Consider the following 21999-nt stretch of genomic DNA (forward strand, 5'->3'; position numbering starts at 1 on the left):
TATCTCATTGTGGGCAGTTTATTGTAAAATTTACAATATTTTATGTTAATTAAGATGATTTGAAATTAATTCTCAAGTTTATTTTGTTGTCGACTATTACAAGACTAAAGGAAAATGTAACAACTAGAGCGAATATATTGAACACCGCGCAACAATATTCCAAAACCTGTCAATTCCCTGGCCTTTTGGTGGTATAGCACACGTATGTATGTAGCACTTTTCTTAAATCAAAAAGAAAATCTGTTAAGTATTTCGTCTCCAGCTATCCAGTTATGTAATTTAAGACAACATTATTAAAAGTTATGTGCGCACCGGTTTTTACTAGAGCAATTGACAAATTTTCGAAACTGTTTCTATGTTACGTAAGCTGTTTGTAACATAGCATACAAATAACATATCGTCATAGTCGTAGAACAAAGACGGATTTGACAAAAATGCAAGATTCACTTTTTATCATATTTGGATAACGTATTGTCTAAATATTATTACTGCATTACAGAAAAAAATCTATGTATTTTAGTTTTAAAATTAATCAGTAGGTATTACGACGGATTTGAAATGCGCTCATAGTAAATGACGTTTGTGAATAACTTGAAATGGCTGCCCTGTAAAGTTTGGTATTTGTTAAATCCGACTTTGTTCCACGACTATAACGATATATCTGGTGCATAGTTCTATACTACCGTTGACTGAGATTCATCCGACGAATGCCTTAAACAAAAATACCTTTTTGGACACGACAAACAAATAATTCATAGCTATGGGAATGAGTAATTTATTAAAAACATCTCAAGGATTTTGACATCTTTTTTATATTTTTAAATATATAAAAGAAAATTAACTTAGTTTTTCCTTTTCATTCTTTCCAGCTTTTTCTGATTCTCCTACACTCGATGTGGATCTTACGAGGCTGCTTTTTTGTGTACAGAATATAAACATCGTAAAAATGTTTAAATTTCCAAATAGGTACGAATATGACAAAAAAAATCTAACGAAGTAAGCAAAGTGTATCCAATAAAATACTGATTCCCATAGTTTAAAATACAATCATAAAATAGAGAGCATTACAAAAGAGATTTTACGTTTCACTTCACAAATATAAAGAAATTATAACAACTAATCATATGAACAAAACGTTCGTTGTAAACTCAGATTACGCCGTGGGATTTTCAAATTAAAACTTACGTAAGATTACTTATAAAGACGTGAGTCACACGGCATACCTAGTGTATGCATACATTTTAAAATTAAAGACTCAAACTCGGTGAACGGCAGTGACAATTCAATTTCCAATACCCTTCTAAGTTAAACGAACCAAACAAATTAATAATCCCATTACAATCCTTACGCACGTCTAGAAAATCTAGATTTGAGCTTGCCCGTGCATTATTGTTACAGATGTTAACACTACCAGTCAATGTCGAATCTTTATCACAACCGACAATCAGTTCTTAACCATTTATTGTGATGCAATCACACCTTGTCGTTAAATCGACGTATTTAACATTATCCTACGTTCATTCTTTGAACCTATTGTAAAGTACATGATCGCTTATTATTATTTATCTATGCGAATATTCAGTTCTTTCCGAAAAACGTTTAAGACATTTGAATCCATCATTTACTTTACTATAGGACCAATATCCTACCGATTGTCCAACAACCATTCCAAGAAATCATCTACTCGCAGACTAATAGCTGCTCTGTTAGATCAACCTTATCATTTTATCACATTCGTTACACTTAGCAAGCAGCCTTACATTTCCAACTTACATTTGCTCTCGGGACAAACAATGTACACTGCACATAAACCTTGTTTTAAGCCCTACCTTTGAAGAATACTGGCCAATTAAAAGACGACTTTGAATCATTCTCTACACATAAATCTAAATAATAAACACCGACGTAACATTTACTACTCCCGTCCGTTATGGACAATCATTTATTATCATAAATTATAATGTGATCAATTCGTAGCCGATGACTATTTTTTAGTATTTTTCATTTTTTATGGTATTGCTATCCAGCCTGATCTTAAAATGTATGTTTATTTATATCAATAGCTGATTTTATGTGGTAATTTAAATAGATTCCGGTAATAATAATAAACTCATTCGTTGGTTGTCGCAAACTTGCATGGATTGCCTGAACTGTAATTATTGTGTGAATCAATAACAGACGCAATGATATTAACAACATTGTATAACAGCCTGCAGCACAAAATGATGAGACACGCATTAACATTGATAATATTACGTATCTGGATATCAGTGATGCTGATTCCATTTGTTCTAGAATCATTTAAAAATAAATTCTGAATAAAAAAATAGCACGGATTAGTGCAATAATCAATTATTATATAATGTAAATAAAATTGTCTAAATTCTTAAAAAAGAATTGACCAACTTATATACAAATATAAACAAAATAGAAATATAATAATATAATTAAAACAAATATATTCATCTCGCTGCATCATATATACAAATAAAACCGTTAAGTATGTAGCCTGATGCGGTGATCATTCATTAAAATCAATACTCATATTCATTTATATATGAGTAATCAAATTCCTTGATGTGTAGTAATTAAATTCCAATTGTTTATTACTGAATAAAAATAGCCAGAGTACATCACATTAATAGTAGTACATTTCAATTATAATGGCACCGTTTGCTTTCCTTGAACACTAGATTACAATGGACTTATAATTCTGTTTTGCAGTCTCTAGAAATTGTTTTGCTTTATTAAGCACATAATTTGATATCGATATCGATATACATGGAATATCAATAATTAAAATATCCAAGAATTTTCCTACCATTCTACCAACACATAAATATTACAAGTTCGTGTTTATTATCTAGCTTTTGCATTATCGATCGATTAATCGTTAAACTTATATATTATATAGAGAGACAGAAGATGAAAGGGTACGAAATTACTGTTTAAAATTAAATTTTAGAACAGCCGAACCAGAAGTATACTTGGGTTAATTCGAAAAGTAATGGTTAGAATAATTGTTAAATTTTGACACTTAATTACCCTGTTACATCTAAACATTGATTCAATAACATGCTACTGATTATTTGATTAATGTATTACACTTAGACATCGAATAGACGCTACGGACACTAAACTATTGTAACTATTTTTCGTAAAGAATTCCATAATTTGAGAGAATACTTAAATAATTTTACAGATTCTTTAAAAATAATGGAACAATACTTCTTTAATTATTAAAGAATCTTACAGGTTTGAACGAAGAACCTGGGTGCTGAAAATTGAAATTTAATGTTTAATAGATTTGTCCCAAAAAAATTAGGTTTTAGAGTCCGTACAGTACGAAAGATACTACGTTACAAATATATAGATTACAAGAAGTATACTGTTATTACGTTACACCAATAGAATATTAAGTTCTTATTCTACGCATACACTTATTTACTACACTTACACTAAAAAATATGTCATGGAAATAGACCAGTAAATAAATATAGAGATATTTGAGCACGTAGTAAAATTTCACTCTGAATATAAATTAATATATCGACAAAAATGGAATGTAAAAATATAAAACTTTGTATAATATATATACCATCTTAACCAAATGAATTTCGATGTGCAATAAATAAACTTTTAAATTATACAAGGCTCTTGCAATTTTATATATTCAATTTGTGTTTACAATTAAAATTTTGGTTAAGACGACACGCATATTTATGGATGTGCACTCAATATTGGGATCGTATTGAATTAGTGAGTTTTGTCTTATTTATTCTTTTAAATTTTGAATCAAATGTCAGGAACCCTTATATAAGAACCGCTGACCACCGGGGGGCATCCCCTAAAATAAAAGACTGAAGCACACGTTGTGACAGTTCAGGTTAGTGAAGGTTGTGATATATTTTTTTCTGAAACACAAGCCCATTAACCTTTGTCTATCTAACTTCTCATTTAAATAGCAAAGAAACTTTTTCGAGGCAATGTTTCTTACGGTGCAAGTATTATTTCATTTTACAGAAATAGCAAGTGGATCTGTCCAACTGATGTTAAGTAATCACTGCAACTCCAAATAGAACAGAAGTGCCGCCGAATATCCATAGATCCCAAATTCTTACACATATTAGGTACGGATTGTACCAGCTCAATCATATTAAACAAAGTGTTTTTGGTAAGCAAACACATCCTAATATTGAGTACATATACCAAATATATTTGGAATGTTTATATTTAAATTTGTAAAAACATAATACACTAAGGGCACGAAATACTATTTGGCCACATATACTGAGTATTAATTAGACCGAGAACTTAAACAATCTAAACGGCTTGGGGGCGCACAGCCCTTGTCTCAGAACCAAGCGCCGGGGTTTCAATAACTGCACCCTTATTTCCGACACATACTATAAAGTAAGAGCATTGGTATAAAAAAAATTTGGTAAAAAAACATCATAAATGCTATAACTATAATACAGCTACCAAATCATGGAATGTATTTTACGTAAACTTTATAATAATCTCGTTGAAATTCTAAAAATAAAAAAGTTACTTACTCTAAGAGTACTTACATAAATATCGTAATAATATTGAAGTGACGTTAATGGTTATCGTTTTGATCGGTTGATTATGCTGACTTATACCTAATGGAATGTAAAGACATACAAATTCTTACGCATGACAAGAGAAATATGTTAGTTATAACCCCTTAAAAATAATGGTTAGAAATACCCAAACCTTGTAAAATACATCAATAATAAATTGGACGTTTTAAAAAAAACTAATTTTTTTATATCTCTTTACCTAAATCGCGGTACAAACGCGCAAACGAGGACAGCAATGCAAATGTGCTACAAGTCTTACAACACAAATCAGTCCGGAATTATAAGATATGAAAATAATTACTTTTCAAAAAATAATGATTTGTAATATTCTATGGCAGACAGAATCATTCGTTCTTAATAGAGGCGGAACTTTGAACTGTTTTAGATTAGACGAAACCTAAAAATATGACATATGATTACTAAAAAGGCTTCAAAAAATAAAAACGCAATACCGCTCCATGAGCACGGACGCCACGACACACGCTAGCGCAGTGTGCAGTGCCCACTTGTTCACTTCCACTTTAGAAGGGAGCTAATGACTATTACACCTTCCGTATTCGACTTCAAAACGATGGGACAAGTCTTTCTTAAATTAAAGCTTTAAAACGCTGGTAAAGCAAAACCAGAACAATCAGACCTATGTTGTCAACGACGTTGATGGCTTTATCAGCAACAATCGTCAATTGAAATAATCGGTTTCACCTACAATTTTAAACTAAGCCCGTCCGACTTCGTCTTTGTGAGATGCCTGAAACATGTACTCGATAGGCTTGGCCACAATAAATCTATGGTGAACAAAAACAGGACAATATCTTACTAAAACAGTCGTTTCAAATTGAGGTACGAAATTTTCTTAAATTACCTAACAACCCTTGTATTAAAAAATAATAAAAAAGAATACATTATTACTGGACTAAAATTGTACGTATAAAAAATTGTTCTGCTCTACTCAAAACGTTACTTAAATGTGATCCTAATAATAGAAACTTAAAATACTAAGTAAAGCATATGTTTATAGATGAATATCATATACAATATCGTATTTGTACTACGTAGGTTATGCGAAAAAAATGCATATGGTCGTTGGACTGCGAGCGGCTTACACCGCGCCAAGTCTTGAGAATTTAGATGTTACTTAGGAGCGTCCATTAATTATGTGAGGTGATGTTAACAATTGTTCGACCTCTCGGTGAGATGTCGTGAAATTTGTCTCAATCCCCTCCCCACCGCCAAATTTCACGTGAGATTATTCAAAATTTGTATTTCTAGTGTAAATCTTTACTTAATTTGCGTCTAAACAACTGAAATGCTTTACTTTATGGTATTCGCGTAACCATGGTAAATGGTAGTGGGATATCGCCATATTTTAGTAGCGAAACATGTTTTGTTTAATTTAACTCAGTTTCTCCTAAATAAGTGACATTTGCTGAGACCATCTCTCTTCCTTGAGATTGGGTGAGATTTGGCTCCATCGTAATTTCCCCTTCCCCTGCCTTACGTAATTAATGGATACCCCCATAATTTTTGTACACTCACATTTCAATGGCAACGTTACTATTAAAACCTAATTGTTTCAATTGAGCTGCCTATTATTATACTTGTACTCTCCACAGTTTGTATGACTTGTCGAAATGACAAATTGTTGTACTTTAACCACAACGCGTTGAATAACGTTTTTCATCTTAAAATAATTCGAGATAAAACAAACCTAATAAAGAATACTTACCGAAACGTTATAATTATAATTATTTTATATTGTTAAGTGGACTTGTGGTATGTTGAGATTCTAAGATGGTTCATATGAAGCTGTATCAAGAACCAAACAAATCGAGGCGGCACTAAAAACCTTCATAAATATAATCAAAACGCAGGATGCGACAACTTTTGTACGTAACTTATAAACCTGAATACAACAGAAACATTTTATAGTTAAATTATGGAAATAAACGCTAAGTACGATTAAGAGGCAAAACATTTAATTCACACCCTGTGTCTGTAAGACAGGGATGTTGACGTTAAGACAATGTGTATAAGTTGTGAAGAACATTAAATGTATTAACCGATGCTAACAGTGGCTTGTTGAGACGAGAGACCTCACACTTCACTCAACAATACCCTAAAGACTAAGATTAAAAAGAAATTAGAATGAATAGCATGAACTGAAGAATAGAAGAAGACAGACAATTCGAAAGATCGAGCCCTGAAAGGAAATAAGTTACAACCTTATCGTAATACCAATTGATTAACATGAGTTAGAAGTTAATACACACTACATTACTGCTCATACTAATCTACACACCGATACTGGTAATAATATGAATTCTATAATTAACACTGAAATTGACAGGTGTTGTTGCCAAATAATTTTCCGGTCAACGCCTGCGCACGTGCATAACGACAAGATGCTACTATCAATGAATATTGCACAAAAGCCGCATTCAATAGTATTAATTATTTGGGAATAGTATTAAAACGCTACTACACATGCACAGGACCGATAAATACTCTTACTCGCTAGAGATCAAGGACAATCAAAGCTAAAATGTCAATTAGTATCACAAAGGAACATTCATTAAGCTGTTTAAATGGACGTAAAACATTCAAATTAAAAGTACGGAGAGCGGTACCTTAATACTAATATAGCGTTTGTACTATCCGATCCGATATCAATATCGATCCGTATCCGATCCGATCGTAAAAGATGTATGTCATAATGTAACTTTCTTATCTGTCGGTGTCCGACAGATAATATTCGTATATTTACTTCTCGTGTCATTAGTTATCAGAGTAATCAGAGGGCAAGTCCGATATCGGATCGTATAAGAAAACACTAAGGCTCGATCTTCACTAGAGATCCTACCGTTGACCATCCTGTATAAAACCATTCAAATATGTGTGAATATTCAATAGGGGCAAGACAGTGTTGTGTTATCTCTAGTGTGGACCAAACCTAAAGACTAAACACACTTTGCGGTCACTCTTGACAAACGCAGTTGACTGTTACAAATAAAACTATGTCGTTAGCTTTCATTTGCATTGTGATGAGTCTCAATAGTATGTTAATGAAGTGCAGTAAACACAATAGATCAACCGGATCTTTAATTGTATCATGGGTAACCGCAAAGAGCATACGAGCCTTAAATGGGCTGCCCATAAAATACTGCATTATGAGGAGATTAGGGAAGTACGTTTAATATATTTCCTTGATCTAATAATGGGAGGAAACATAGGATGATATAGAAAAAATATATAAGGGGAAGGTTAGGGAAAGGAAGAAAGGACATGTCACGTGACTGATGTCAAAAACCTTGTGGAATAGTAAAGGGTGAAAATGCAGTGGCGTGTCGTATTTTATGGTCGGCCCAAAATATTCAGCTTTTGTTTCGTGTATTACCAAGATCATTTAGATTTCGTTATGGTGCTGCCTCTTCGTGCGCGTGTTGTAGTTGCGCGACCGGCGGCACCGTTGTCCGCGCTTCTTCTTCTTCTTCTTAGCCTTGTACTTGGTTTGCACGCGGAACACCATGTTGTTGTCGAAGTGGCACTGTTGAGTGAATAGGGTGAAGAGTTGGATGGGATCGGTGAGGTCGTAGTCGTCGTCGTCATCGTCGTCATCGTCGTCGTCGGGGAGGGCGAACTGGTTGGCCGCCAATCATATGTTGTCGATATCTACCTCAGCGGGGGGCGGGACGGGCTCGGGGGTGCCGCTCGCGCTCGCGTTAGCGCTCGACTTGGGCGTCGCGTTGCCGCTGCCGTCGTTGCTGGTGTTGGCGATGGCGTTCGAGTTGGCGTTAGCGTCGGGAGTAGAAGTCGGGCCATAACTGTAACGTAAAAAACGGTAACAATTACACTTGTGCTTGCTAAGAGCCGTACATTCCTTTTGGTATTAATCAGTATCAATTGCATGCAATTTATAAATATAGCGCTATTTACGTAGCATTTGAACTTTAATTATGATCTTACACATATTTGCGAAATAAAAATATTTTTTCGAAAACTGTGAAAATGAAAACTAATCGCATTGCTGATTATTATTATCATATGCACTGTGCCCCAATAAAATTATTGGGGCTCAGTGCATATGTATGAATATACAGTATGCAAAGCTACATGCAAACATCGTGCTAACTTATACACTTATAACTTTTATTTATTTATTCTGTATTCGATTCTACATTCGCGTTAAAATCGCTATCGCTGATATGCTGCCTTTAATACATTAAAAATTTCCAAAAGCTTCTTAATTTTTGTATATAAAAGCATAATATAATATTCACTATATTAAGAAATCAATTTCCTAATAATAAAAACGAAGTATCTTAGAATCCTCTATATGATTTTCCAATGATTTAAATAAACGATGCAGTTGTCGATATCTCGCAAAGTAAGTCTCAATGGCACTTTAAATCTATTTATTTCGCTACAACAGGAAAACTTTACAGAAACAACCGCAGCATGCATTCAATTATGCGTAAGCCAGTAAATTATAAATTCTTCATTTCATTAAGACTACTACATAGTAATCTATGTAGTAGTTCGCAACTTAAACGATGTACTCAGGACATGTAAGCAATTTAACGTCAGTGCGTCATAGATGAAGTAACACGACAGATTCTTGATACGCTATAATTTATGTATGGAAAAATTCGACGTGAAGGAAACATTCCTTACACAACAAGAATATTTATTCAACCCTCGAAGTGTACGAAATAATCATTCAAATATTTTTGGAAACGTATATGCATCATATTTTATTGATAATAATTAACAAAACTAATCAGTTATTAAAGTTAATTAATGATTTATTCGATAAGTTTCTAGATTTTAAATCGAAATCAACCCAGAGTCTAAAACGTATTAAAAATCATACTTATTTTAAATAATTTATCCACGTACTTCAGTGTTTCTTTCTTAAAAAGTTAACATCGAAAACATACTTTAAAAGTACTGTAATTTTTATAATGTTTTTCGCAGGCAAAAAATCAACACAGCATATTATTCTAACATAACTGTTAACTCTAACGTCATTAACATCGCTGCTCTAGCAAAAATATTCCCAACACCAAATCATTTTAAACAGCTTGATTTTATAGTGTGGTCCAAAATGGCGAGATTCTATTCGTCTCTCTGTCACACTTTTGATGTGTGAGCGGGAAACATACTATGCCGCCATTTTGTATCACGTTACGCTTATATCAAACAAGGTTGCAGTTTGTAAACAAACATAAATCCTAACCAGAATCTTACACGCCGAGCTTTACACAAAAAAAAAACGCCAGCTTAACGCAACATATAATAAATTAATAGAAATATCGGTAATTAATTTTAGCATTCAACAATTTATTGTATTAATATTGTTACCTTGATAAGAGAGTATTAGAACAAACAATATATCTTCATATTACTTTGAAAGTATCGCGCGGATAATAATAAAATGACTTTAAAGATGGCGTCCAATGACTGTAGCTTTTTTTATTTAACATATTTTATTTCTCATATATTTTGCCTTCGTATTGTCATTATGTAACTGAACAATAATGAAAACACCTTATAAATAGATTGATAATAACGGTATTTGCAATACTCGTGTTCTGTCATTAGCATAACTAGTTCTTATATTGTCTATGCGGTTCTAGAGCCCAGTTTTTACCACAGACTAGTAATATTTACCAGGAGGCATTTTATTTTAAATATGAGTCGAATTTATTAACCGCTTTCTATATTTGGTAGTCTAAAGCTAAACGTAATCATAATAATATCTTGTAGCGGTCATAAAATCACTAACTCTAATATCACGATAATATTTCAATTTTTAAGAGTATTACTTGTAATTATACTCATTAAAAATAAAGAATTTAATCCAAAGTAATAGCTCTAACGAGATTCGCAGTTTCACATATGCTGTCATTTTTTATTGTAATCTTTAAAGAATTAAAATTATACATGAATTTTACTAAACAGAAAATGAGGATCCTATGTAGAACTAACAATACATTACTTTACAATCAAATGTCTATGCTATGAAAAGCTATCGCCCGTTATTAAAATTCAATCTGGACCAAATGCTTGGCTTACCAACGATCGACGTTTGATAAGTAAAAATTGGATAGATTCGAACGAGTTTTAAAACGTTTGGCTATCACCCTAATAGGTAGTAGATTTGTAATCGTAATCACCAACTTCTTTCGTATCATTCGTATCACATTCATTTATATTTAATTATAAAATTTGTTCTGTCGAGTTACGTATCTTCAGCGTCATGCAAGGGGTTCGTTCATGTTATATAAATATATTTAACTAACTCACTTCTCAAGATCTCTGTAGTCATTGCCGGGCGATGTTTCCGAGCGCCATTTACCGCCAACCATGTTTTGTACACTAAAACATATCGGGTAAACAGATATTCTATCAACCATTTATAAAAAATAGAACATAACAAAACAAAAAAAAATCAAAATAATGTGCAAACAAAAAACATAAATCACAAAACTGTATAACAAAAAATAAAAATAAATGTATTAATTATTCTCATTCTTAAACATAAATAAGTTAAAAGAAAATTAGTGTAGTACTCTGACTTGTATCGACAACGTGCCTTCTAATTGAAATAGTGGTATTTTTAAGTAACAATAGTGGTTTGTAAGACTAAACCTCTGGTCGTCAAACAACACTTAACGATGGCTTGCTATTTACCAGGCATTTTGGTGTAGTTTAGGACATTGAGATCGTCTGATCGCCAAACTCAATAATATCATTGAAATATCCATAAAAAAACGACGTATGTACGGACGTATGTAAGGTAAGAACTGATACTTCTTTTGCGTATTATTTAAAAAATAACTCGTGCGCGTATCAATGTGTATACGCGCAAGTTGTGAAATTATTAGTAAACTGAAGAAGCATTACAAAAGGTATGTACGTATCGAGTCGAGTATCATTACGTTCCTATGTCGATAACGTTTTCTGCACAACCTTTACTAACAAACTGTATGGTGTCAATTTTAGTTGTCGGAAAAAAATACTTATATTTTTTTCCAAATACTCCAAAAGAAGTATAAGTTCAAAAAGTTTAAAATAAATATTCTTCAACATGCATGAAACCGTTATAGAGATTATATTCCTACAATTTGGTTAGTGGTATAATGTTATAGTCACACAGTCTTCATTCACTTCTCAGCCCACCACCATGTCGGAATGAACACCAGTCAAAATAAATCTGAACTCACACTTGCCGCATCTGATCGCCTTGGTTACTGAGTTGCGCTAAATAAGCTGCCTGTTTCCGGTGATGGTACATGTGAACGCGTAGACATGATGGATTTCTCATTCGTTTCTGGCATATATCGCATTGTAGTGTCCCTTCCCTCGTGTCGTGTTTGTCTCGTATGTGCACTTTCAAGTTGTAGCGGTTCGCGAAGAATCGATGACACGACGGACATTTTACTCCTCCCGTTTTACAGTTCCATGCTGGTGGGCAGAGTTTATGCGGTCTATGTCAAGGCACTCGTTTTCACAAATATTTTGTTATTCGATTCATTCATGCCATTCAATAATAGGACTTCGAGATTACAAATTCGTGATACGAGTATATTGTTAATTATCAAAACAAAAATAGTGGAAACGAATCAAAACAGAATTGTATTTAAATATTCCGATCAATTTAAAAAGCAGTGATAATGTCGAAACAGTTTTATTGGAATACTTAGGTTTATTAAAACCTTTTGTATGAACATGATATGTCCGTAAGGTTGTATGCGAATGCACATATATGGTGATACGTTTATCTATACTGAATATATACAACATTAACTATTCATTCACTTATTGTAATAAAATCAACCTCTACACAAAAATAGTAAAAAAAAAAATAAAAATAAAAATAGTAAAAATAGACTACACAAAAATAGTTGTGGCTTTCTCTGCCCGTAATGTTTAGGACAGAGATAAAAATATATTTATTTCGCGAAATCTGGAATTTAATACAAAGCTCAGTCCGTAGCTGATCATTTCATTTTGTAAAGTTTGGTTATAAAAATGTAATAAACATTTTATTTAAGAATACATTGTTTTGACAATATCACTGCGAAGTATTATTATTATTGCAAATTTATAATTATTATTCATATTTTCGTTTTTTACATAATAATTTTCTTAATTACTTACTAGTTTCTTTAGCTGATTCTGGCAATACCAATACGTTATTAAACACGTCGTTGTCGAAGTCAATCAGAGGTTCACTGAAAATTCCGAAAAAAAAGAAACATAAAAATAAAGAACTAAAAAAATAAAAAGTGCACAATAAAACAAATTAAAAATTTAAAAAGTAACATTGATTATGTTACTTCGATCAGAAATAAATATTAAAAATAATAAAACAATAAAGAAAATACATAGTGCAAAAATAATAGCAAGTAATTTGCAAAATTTTAAAAATGTTAAATATAGTACTGTAACTTGGCCCTCTCCCAAAGCAGATCTTATGTAGTACGACAGCCGTATTCAGGGTTATGAAATAAATTGAGAAACAATTCATTATAATACGAATAAAACACGCTTATAAACGCTAACCTAACAATGACGAATGGAAGTTCTTCAAAATTAAAAAAATAACTTCTTTTTGTTACATATGCAAAGATCTTATAGAATATCGAAGTACTAGAACTAAAGGTCTAACATTAAAACGTTAAGCACCAGTAGGTGGGTTGTAACAGTAGAATTATTAAATGAAATCTGCCTGATCATAAAAATTTCGTAACTTAAAGCTCACCGCCCTTGCCAAAGGGAATTAGATTCGCTAATCTTTATGAATTGGCTTGGCATATTACCAACATCACTCAAGCATACTAAAGGAGCGTCGGTCATCCCTCAGGCACCCTACATGCTATAAATGTCCTATAATTAAAATCAATATCTTTATTCAGGTAGGGGTATCCGCAACGTCCAAGCGTCCATTACAATCCACCTATCATCTCGTCTAAATATCTCCCTATTTGCCGCATTTGTCTCCCCGGCGCCACCCACTGCAGTTGCCTGGGTGGCGTTACCATGCAACGGGAAATCAATAACGTTCCCAGGGATGTCTAGTCCAGATTTACATCTCGCCGCCGCGCTCGGACTCAGTACCAAGGCCCACCCTACCGCCCATCGTGCACCCGTATGAATCCCGTTGCCATGCAACGACAAAATCGATACAGCTTTCGCCATCCAACACGGCGGCAAACTTCATGACAGTCTACCTATAAATACTATTAGACCGTCTATTAGCATAACGTTTAGTTAAGTCAATTTGATATTATTTCAACAATTAACTTTTTCAATTTGATTTTGATTTAAATTCGTTGACGCGGACTCCTTTTCACCGTTATGAAAATATTTATCATATCATGGTTTTCTTTTTCATTATAAAATTACTTTCATATTATTGATAAATTATTTTTAATACGCATACCAATAATATACAATATTGATAATCGCACCATACTCGATAGGTTTGATTAATAAACGTACTTCTATTTCGAGCCTAACATCCACAAACTTTACATTAAAATTTACCTACTAGATTCGCGTGGGAAACATAACCCTTCCTTGGCAGTCGAGTAAAAAGTAAAGACAAAAGTATTCCGAGGTTCAGTATTCTACTACTACTACTACTACAAATAGAGACCCTAACACTCTCAAATAACTTTAGAATTTAGAAGAACAAATCTATTCTATAATACTATAATCTACAACTATTATGAGCTTCAAAACTAGTCTATGAAACCCATAACAAATAACTCAATTAAACTGGCCGAGAGTGTTTTCATTACCCATAAATACATCCCCGTCTCGCCGATCCCTAAATAACGACCCAGCGGGGTGCACCCGACAGGGTAAACAAGGTCTATCAAATGTTATTAATTCGCTTTAAAATCAATGTCTTATTTGTGGCACGGAGACCTTCAGACAAGATAATTTATTGCTTAGTAACATGTCGAAATATATTCGCTCTCTAGACGGATCGATATCATGAAAAATGTAACAGGTACATGAAAATATGACATCACCGACAAGGTGACTTTGAAAACTGTTATTGAATTTTTAAGATACCTACAAATATATACAATTTAACCGTATGTCTGTTTTTGATTTAAAAATAAACGAACATTTTTGCAAAGTTTTATGCTACTTTGTATGACTATAGAATAGGACACGTGGGGAGCTTTAGACGCAATTGAACTATGTCATAATTTAAAGTCAAGATATGGGACTTTATAGAAAGTGATAGAGACTATGTGTCGAAAATATATAAGATTTTTATTCTCAGTCAAGATCACAAAAGTTGGAACTAATGATTGAATGAATGATTTTGACGTAATTACACGGCATAATAGGAAACTTCACGAGTGTGAAGAATTCATTTAGGGCTGTTTTATGACCCGAAAATATCAGGATTAGTGCTTGAAAATTAAAATAGTTTGTATATGATTGCACGCGGACGGATCAACGTGGGGAAACTTATTTACCACTACAAATTAGGTGCCGAGAGCAAAGAGAGTATATACATACAGTATATTAGATTTAGACTAAACCGTCCAAGTAAATAACTTGCAAGACATCAGTCAGAAAGTTTGCACTCTACTCAATTATTAAGTTAAAGTATTTTTTTTTTTTGATAAATAGTCGTATGACGAAAATGTCTAAATGATTTTTTAATAAAACAAAAATTAGGCCGCTGCCAGTTTTAGTGTATTTTTTGTCTTAACATTTTCATTTTTTCTTTTATTAGCAACAAAATAATGTTGTTTAACTTAAAGATGTGTCATTAATGTTTAGAATCATCGAACAAATAGTATAAAAAATAATTAAAAGTATTTTTTTTCAGACAGTCTTACGACAAGCGATTTAGTCGTCATATTTTTTTGAGCGAGGTGGCCTGTTTTTTTTAACCGTCGAGGGTTAGGGTAGTATTTGTCTGATAGTATAATTATATTTTAATACGAAGTTTTTATAATTGACGAAAAGTGAAAAATAATTGTAATAAATATTGTTACAACCCAAAGCGCGTAACAGAGAACATTGAGAACATTGTGAAAACACACAATTTCTTTATTTTGTTTCATCATTCATGTATATCAAGGTAACAAACAGCACCTGTTGATTAAGCTCAGCCATTTCATGCGCCTCTGCAACCTAGATAAAGAGTAAACTATCCTATTTTCGTTACGTTTATTCGCCCTGCTGCAACAACTGCGTGGTACCTAAATAAAGTGTTTGTTTTAAATAAAACTTACCCATCAGAAGCATATTCGGCATTTTCGGGATGAGTCGGGCTGTTGTTGACGGCGCGGTTTTTCTTTTTCAGGTTGCTATTTTTCGGCGGGTTATTTTTCAGTAGACTGCAACAAGGTATAAAATTAATATTACATATCAATTTATACGAAACATTTAAAAAATTAAGGGCTTAATACAAAAAAAATTAAGCACCAAAAGTGAATATTACCGTTTCAGGGGGCTGCGTGCGGTTTCCTGGGGTATGATCGGTTCGATGGGTGATTCAATTGCGTAAGTGTCTTCTCCTCCGGGCATCCATTCGGCTTGGTGATCAACGGGTGGTTCAGGTCTCAGCCTCGGCGATACGACCATCGGCGGTGGGGATTCACTTCTCTGCAATAATTAAGGTCATTGTAGACGAATAAAGAAAACAAAATTTTAATCTCAGCATATATTAAGGGACACGTACTCTTCTTCTTAAATAATATATCAAAGTCATGATGATCATTTTCGTGGAGGTAAGTAGAAAACCCATATTGAACGGATTCAAGATTCAGCGCTGCACTGAACCGGGAGCGGGTAGGAGCTCGTTTATAAACTGGAGCGGGCGGCTGTGGCGCGACGTCGGTGCACAAGCGCGCGCATCCCACGCCGCCCCCACATTCGGTATGGGCGATCCCGCCCGCCCTTTGTGTCGCCTTAATACGCGTATATACAGGTGTAATGCCTATACGTATAATGCAATTCGATGTCGTTCGCCTATCTATCAAAGGGGTAACCCTAATTGGCCATTAGCCGAACCTTTAAAGACAAGCTTAAACATTACACATTGTGTTTGGTATATTTGCAAATACTTTTACACATAATTTTGTGAATAAAAAGATGTATTTTTTTAATAATCATTAATACATATTAAGACGTTTTGGTTCTCTGAAATTTTTATTTTCAATTAATTTTAATGCAATAACCAAAATATCAAGAATGAGGTTCAATAATGTAATTTGATAAATAGTAGTAAGAATAAATGTTATTATTTTATTATTGTAAAAGTAAACAGAGATATTATTTGTGGAGTGCAGCCAGGATGTTTTGTTGTACACCAACTAGATAAAATAGAAACATTAAAATTCAGATAAACATACTCCTCCAAATGACATTGGAGATTGGGCTCTTTTGTATCTGAATGAGTTGTAACTATGCATAGACTTTGGCGATTATTTAATCAATGTCAAAGAACTGAATCTTGTTTACCTTTCGCGATATGGAAAACCTAGACAAATATTTATTTAAGGGCAACAAAGGTGACAGATAAATGAAAGTAAAGCGAATCGATATTCATTAAATTGATAATGGTTCATGAAACATAACAAAAAATCGCCAAGTGCGAGTCGAACTTGCACACTTTAATATTTACATATTTTCAAGCTTGTTTATTTATAGTATTTGTCATTTTTGTGGCCAGTTATACATATTCTGTAAAAAATTCAAGTGTCTATCTATCACAGTCCAAGAGATGGAGTCCTGTGACAGTGATGGACAGACCTTGGAATTTACCCTTTGGGTACCCTAAAAATTATACTCACTTCTCGTCCACTAGTCAATCCCTTGACCTGAAGAAGCTCGGCAGTGTGCAGAAACGCAGAGAGTTCGGTTTGTCGGACGTGTACTTCACCGCGGTACATGAACTGAAGGAGTTGGCGTAATTCCTGGTGGGCGACATCTTTCAGAATGACGATTGGGTGTTCGCATGGGTTCATCTATTGACAAACATACTTCAAGTTTCAGAAATTTTGAAATTTATAATAAAATTTAATAATTACATAAATAAGTTTATTTTTATAATGTGTATTGTTAAAATTACAACCTAATCCCTACTGAAATCAATAAACAATGGTGATATATACATACATAATACAGGCATATTGAATAAATTAACTATTACACAGATTTATTTCATACGAGTTGTGCCCTGTGCTCTCACTCACTTTCACAATTATAAATACGCTTGAGATTTCATAGGTTTTAAATTTTGTTATGCAAAATCATAATTCTTTTCCTAAAATTACGTTAAATTTAGGAAATTAAGTTACTCTCTATAACATTAGCTTAATGCAAGTCAAATGCCCTTAAAACACCAACCTGAGATTAGCCAGAACAAACAGACAGATAGACAAAACTTTCAAAAATTAATTACCATACATATTATATGCATTTAGTAAAAAGCTGTTATCTTGACATTGCAAACAGACACAACATAGAGCTTTATATTCTATAACAGTATGTTTGTCTGTATTCTATAATTCTAACTAAGATAAAAGAAGTGATTCAAATTTATAACTTTACTAAACAATGCCATGTTCAAGAAATTACAATGAAGAGTGTTTTTGTGCTTATAAAGTAGTATTATAACTTGTTATTGTAGTTGGTAACACATTACAATTGCTACTGCTAAGCAGATAGTCATAAGATTAATAACCAATACTAGACTAATGAAAGGACACAAAATCTTGGGAACTGTAAGGTTAATAACATCCATTTATTTAAGTTTGTACTTAAATTTTGAAGGTGGTAGAACCCTCTGAGATTCAGCTCTCACCTATTTCTGCCTAATAACAGCAGTGTTCAGCACTACTGTGTTATGGTTTTAAGGGTGCAGGGAGACATACATTTCCAAGGCATTTCAGAGTGGTCCTCAGACATAGCAGTTCATCTCTGGTCAACCTATGGTAGGAATCTATTCTTAACTCGGGTTGATTACAGATGTCAATGGGCAGCAGTAGTCACTTACCAATACAATTCAATTCATTTATTGCAGGATAAGGTGGAATACATATATGAAATACATTAGTTCTGTGCTCCTATCCTAATCCAAAGGGTATGCAAATATGTCACATGCAATATATAGATTCTACAGCAGCTGGACTGCATTCCCATCTACCACTCATATATTATAAAAAATCTACAAGTTTCTGTAAATTACCTGTTTCTGTAAATATACAAGTATAACTCCTTTTCTCAAATATGCAGCGTCATTGTTATAAAATTTATTCAACAATGTTAATTTCACTTCAATTTTGTCAAATTCACGTAACAAGTGTGACACAACAAAATCATAACAATTTTATATTTATATAAAAGAAATATGTGTCACCTTTTAAAACTCTAGTGTCAGACTAAGTTATTTATTATAGAAAATATTCAAACATCTTTATAAATAGAGGTATATATATTTTAAATAAAGATATCAAAATTTTATTCATTTTTAACATGAAACTCAATATTTTAACTTGTGAATCCAATTGAAAATATCTCATACAATCGTACAATGTGTTTATTTCCATAAAATATGTTGGTGAAATGGAAGCGTGCTATCCATGATTGAAAACACTTGAAAAATAGATACTTATGGAAATTGTTAAATCATTTCACTTTTATGTAATTTATAAAAAACTATTTTGAATGTAAATATAAAAATATAATCATAAGTTATGCGACTGGTGCGACAATAGCGTCCCCTCCACTTTTAGAACATTACTTACAGCTTGTAAATATTTGCAGATTCGAGACATAATTACACTTTATTTTACAGCACAAGAGAAAAGAGAGGTAAAACGAATAGCAAACATGTTTAATACAAACAAAAATGTATCAGAAGTTATATTAAAATTATCTGATTATATTTGCCTCATTAGTGTGCTAACAGGCCATATCAATCCTTCACTAAAGTTTTCTTATAGATTATAGAAGATTTAAAAATAAATCAGAAGTACAAACATGTTTATCTCTTTTCATATGCCCTTTGAATTAGAATGAGTCCATGAAATGTTAATTGTTAAAACTATACAAGACTTATAGTTTCATGGAATACTTTCAGTTTAAAGGTAAATCTTTCCTTTAAAACTATATAAACAGGGGTAAACACACATGCAAAACAAATCCATACACTGCCCATCACTGGGAAAACCCATAATTGTCTTCAAGTATTTTGAATGTAATATATTGCCATACATAACAATAACAAGTTTTTATGTTATCTACTTATATTTCCATGAAATTAAACCAATATCAGAAAACAATTAAATACAGAAAATGAAAGGGTTTGTAATCTTAAATAATATGTATGAAAACAAAGGAGGCATTATGAAACTATCTAATGGTGGTCTGACATTATAAAAGGGAGGAGGAAAATAGCTACAGTGATAATGAGTCATACCTTGAAGAGTTCTTTGAAATACGGGCTGCAGACGGACAGGATGAGCTTGTGTGCATGCACATACTGTCCGCCCGCCGCCAACGTAACGTCCACCAGGTCCTCGCCCTCCAACAGGGCTTGAAATGACTGCGACAGGTTGGAGTGGAAATCGTTCCACCGTAAAGAAAACTGCTCTGGCATCGCCATCTCCTACTGAGACGGCAGCGTTCGAAACGAACTGCTGACGCCTGCGATCTATCTACGACTAACTGTACACCCAACTTTCAGTCTACTACGCGTCCACACAATGAAACATTGTACCTACTGAAACTAAACACAGATGCGCATTTCAGTACACATACACGTTTCAATGCACACAAGGGCGTATATTTACACCGCGAATAAACATAATAACGAAACTATGCGACGATATTAATTTTGAGAAGCGGATAATACACTATTGATTGGCATGGCAATACACGGAAACACTATCAAAATGTCGCTTGCTCAAATGCTCACAAAGAACCGTTCTAGACTCTTATGTATGACAAACATTCCATAACTATTTATTCATTGATTTTAAAAATAATTAAAAATTAGCAAAAAAATACGATTATTATTATTTCGCCGAGTTAATGCAATTCTAATAATGACTACATACTTTGTTTTATTTTATTAATTTCATAGATACATTTATTATTTCCTTGCTTGTCGCGGCGTAAAAAAGGTAAATCATTGTCTATTATATCACGTGGTTGGAATAGATTGCCATTTAAAAAATATAAACAACCCCATTCTAATATCAATTTAAGATTAAATAGGTTAATTGATACATATCAAAATAATTCCATCAAAAACATAAAATGCTCAAAAAAGTTGCTAGATCTGGTTCAATCAAGATAATTAAGTTATTAAAATAGGTACTTATAGGAGCATGTATTCAATAACTTTTGTCATTTATTTATACCCAGTTATATAACTCTTAAAATATTGTATGAACGTGTGTTGTATGAAACGTATGCATCTCGGGACGCCCGACAGAACTGATAACTTAAGATAATCTAAGTTTATGTATTTAACATTGAAATATTTTAACGTAGGAAAGGCTTATTCCTAAAAGGTTTCCTAAAAGGTTATTCCTTGAATATATGTATTTTAATCCATAGTGCTATGGGCAAGAGTGAGAGAGGAGGAGCCTGCCTGTATGTGTGAGAGAAAGGGAAACCAGACTGACTGGCGCCGTAACCATAGATTAGTGAAGATTACTCAAGACACAAGAAAATGTAACCAGTTTTGACAATTGAAATTGTCACTGTCATCTATTTTCGGGTTTGAAAAATATTAAAAAATGTATTTTTTATAGCAATTAGGAATGAGACGATATTTCTTCACACTTTTTCTTCGATTTCGTGTTTTTGCACAACTTAACTTAACTGCGCATGTCGGCATTGTTCCGTGTAAATTACACCATGACACCATGACGTTTAAGCCATTTAATGCCTTCCTTCAATTACAAGGCGGTGAGATATCTATACTTATCTATGGCCATAACGCGTTAAGTAATGAAGCTGTTTACCCTCCCATAAGAAGTTTTCATTTACAATTAAAAAAATACTTTATTTTTTTAAATATGTTTAAGTGTTCTTTTTTTACCAGAAATTGACAATTACACAATTCATTAAATTGTAATTAAACTAAAAAAAATATTTCACATTTTTTTCTACTATTATGTTGGTGGATATAACGACAATGAAGTTAATAATTATATAGTATCTAATTTCTCAGTTAAGATAACTATATAATAAAGTGAAGATATTTTTCCCAGATATTGGACAAAAATACTTCACTGGCAATTTTGAGACTAAATATGTCAATTTTTTTGTCTCCACGCAATGGAAAAATACACAAATATTTGTATCTAATAATATAAAATTATGTGATTTTTATTTA

The 21999-nt window shown here is 32.8% G+C and overlaps 1 protein-coding gene across 1 annotated transcript; it reads right to left on the reverse strand.

Annotated features, from left to right (window-relative positions):
- Window positions 1-8069: 8069 nt before the first annotated feature.
- On the reverse strand, window positions 8070-20726 carry LOC140743521 (uncharacterized). The gene is made up of 8 exons (XM_073074853.1): window positions 20071-20726; window positions 17441-17614; window positions 16087-16250; window positions 15878-15982; window positions 12768-12841; window positions 11831-12071; window positions 10911-10982; window positions 8070-8425 (listed from the first exon to the last, which is right to left on the reverse strand). Exons 1-8 carry the CDS (start codon window positions 20254-20256, stop codon window positions 8257-8259), a joined length of 1185 nt encoding a protein of 394 aa, XP_072930954.1. The 5' UTR covers window positions 20257-20726; the 3' UTR covers window positions 8070-8256.
- Between the last annotated feature and the right edge of the window lie 1273 nt (window positions 20727-21999).

Source organism: Epargyreus clarus, unplaced genomic scaffold, assembly GCF_041222505.1.
Source record: "Epargyreus clarus isolate Ecla_fem2 unplaced genomic scaffold, WU_Ecla_fem_2.2 ptg000007l, whole genome shotgun sequence".
Taxonomy (NCBI): domain Eukaryota; kingdom Metazoa; phylum Arthropoda; class Insecta; order Lepidoptera; family Hesperiidae; genus Epargyreus; species Epargyreus clarus.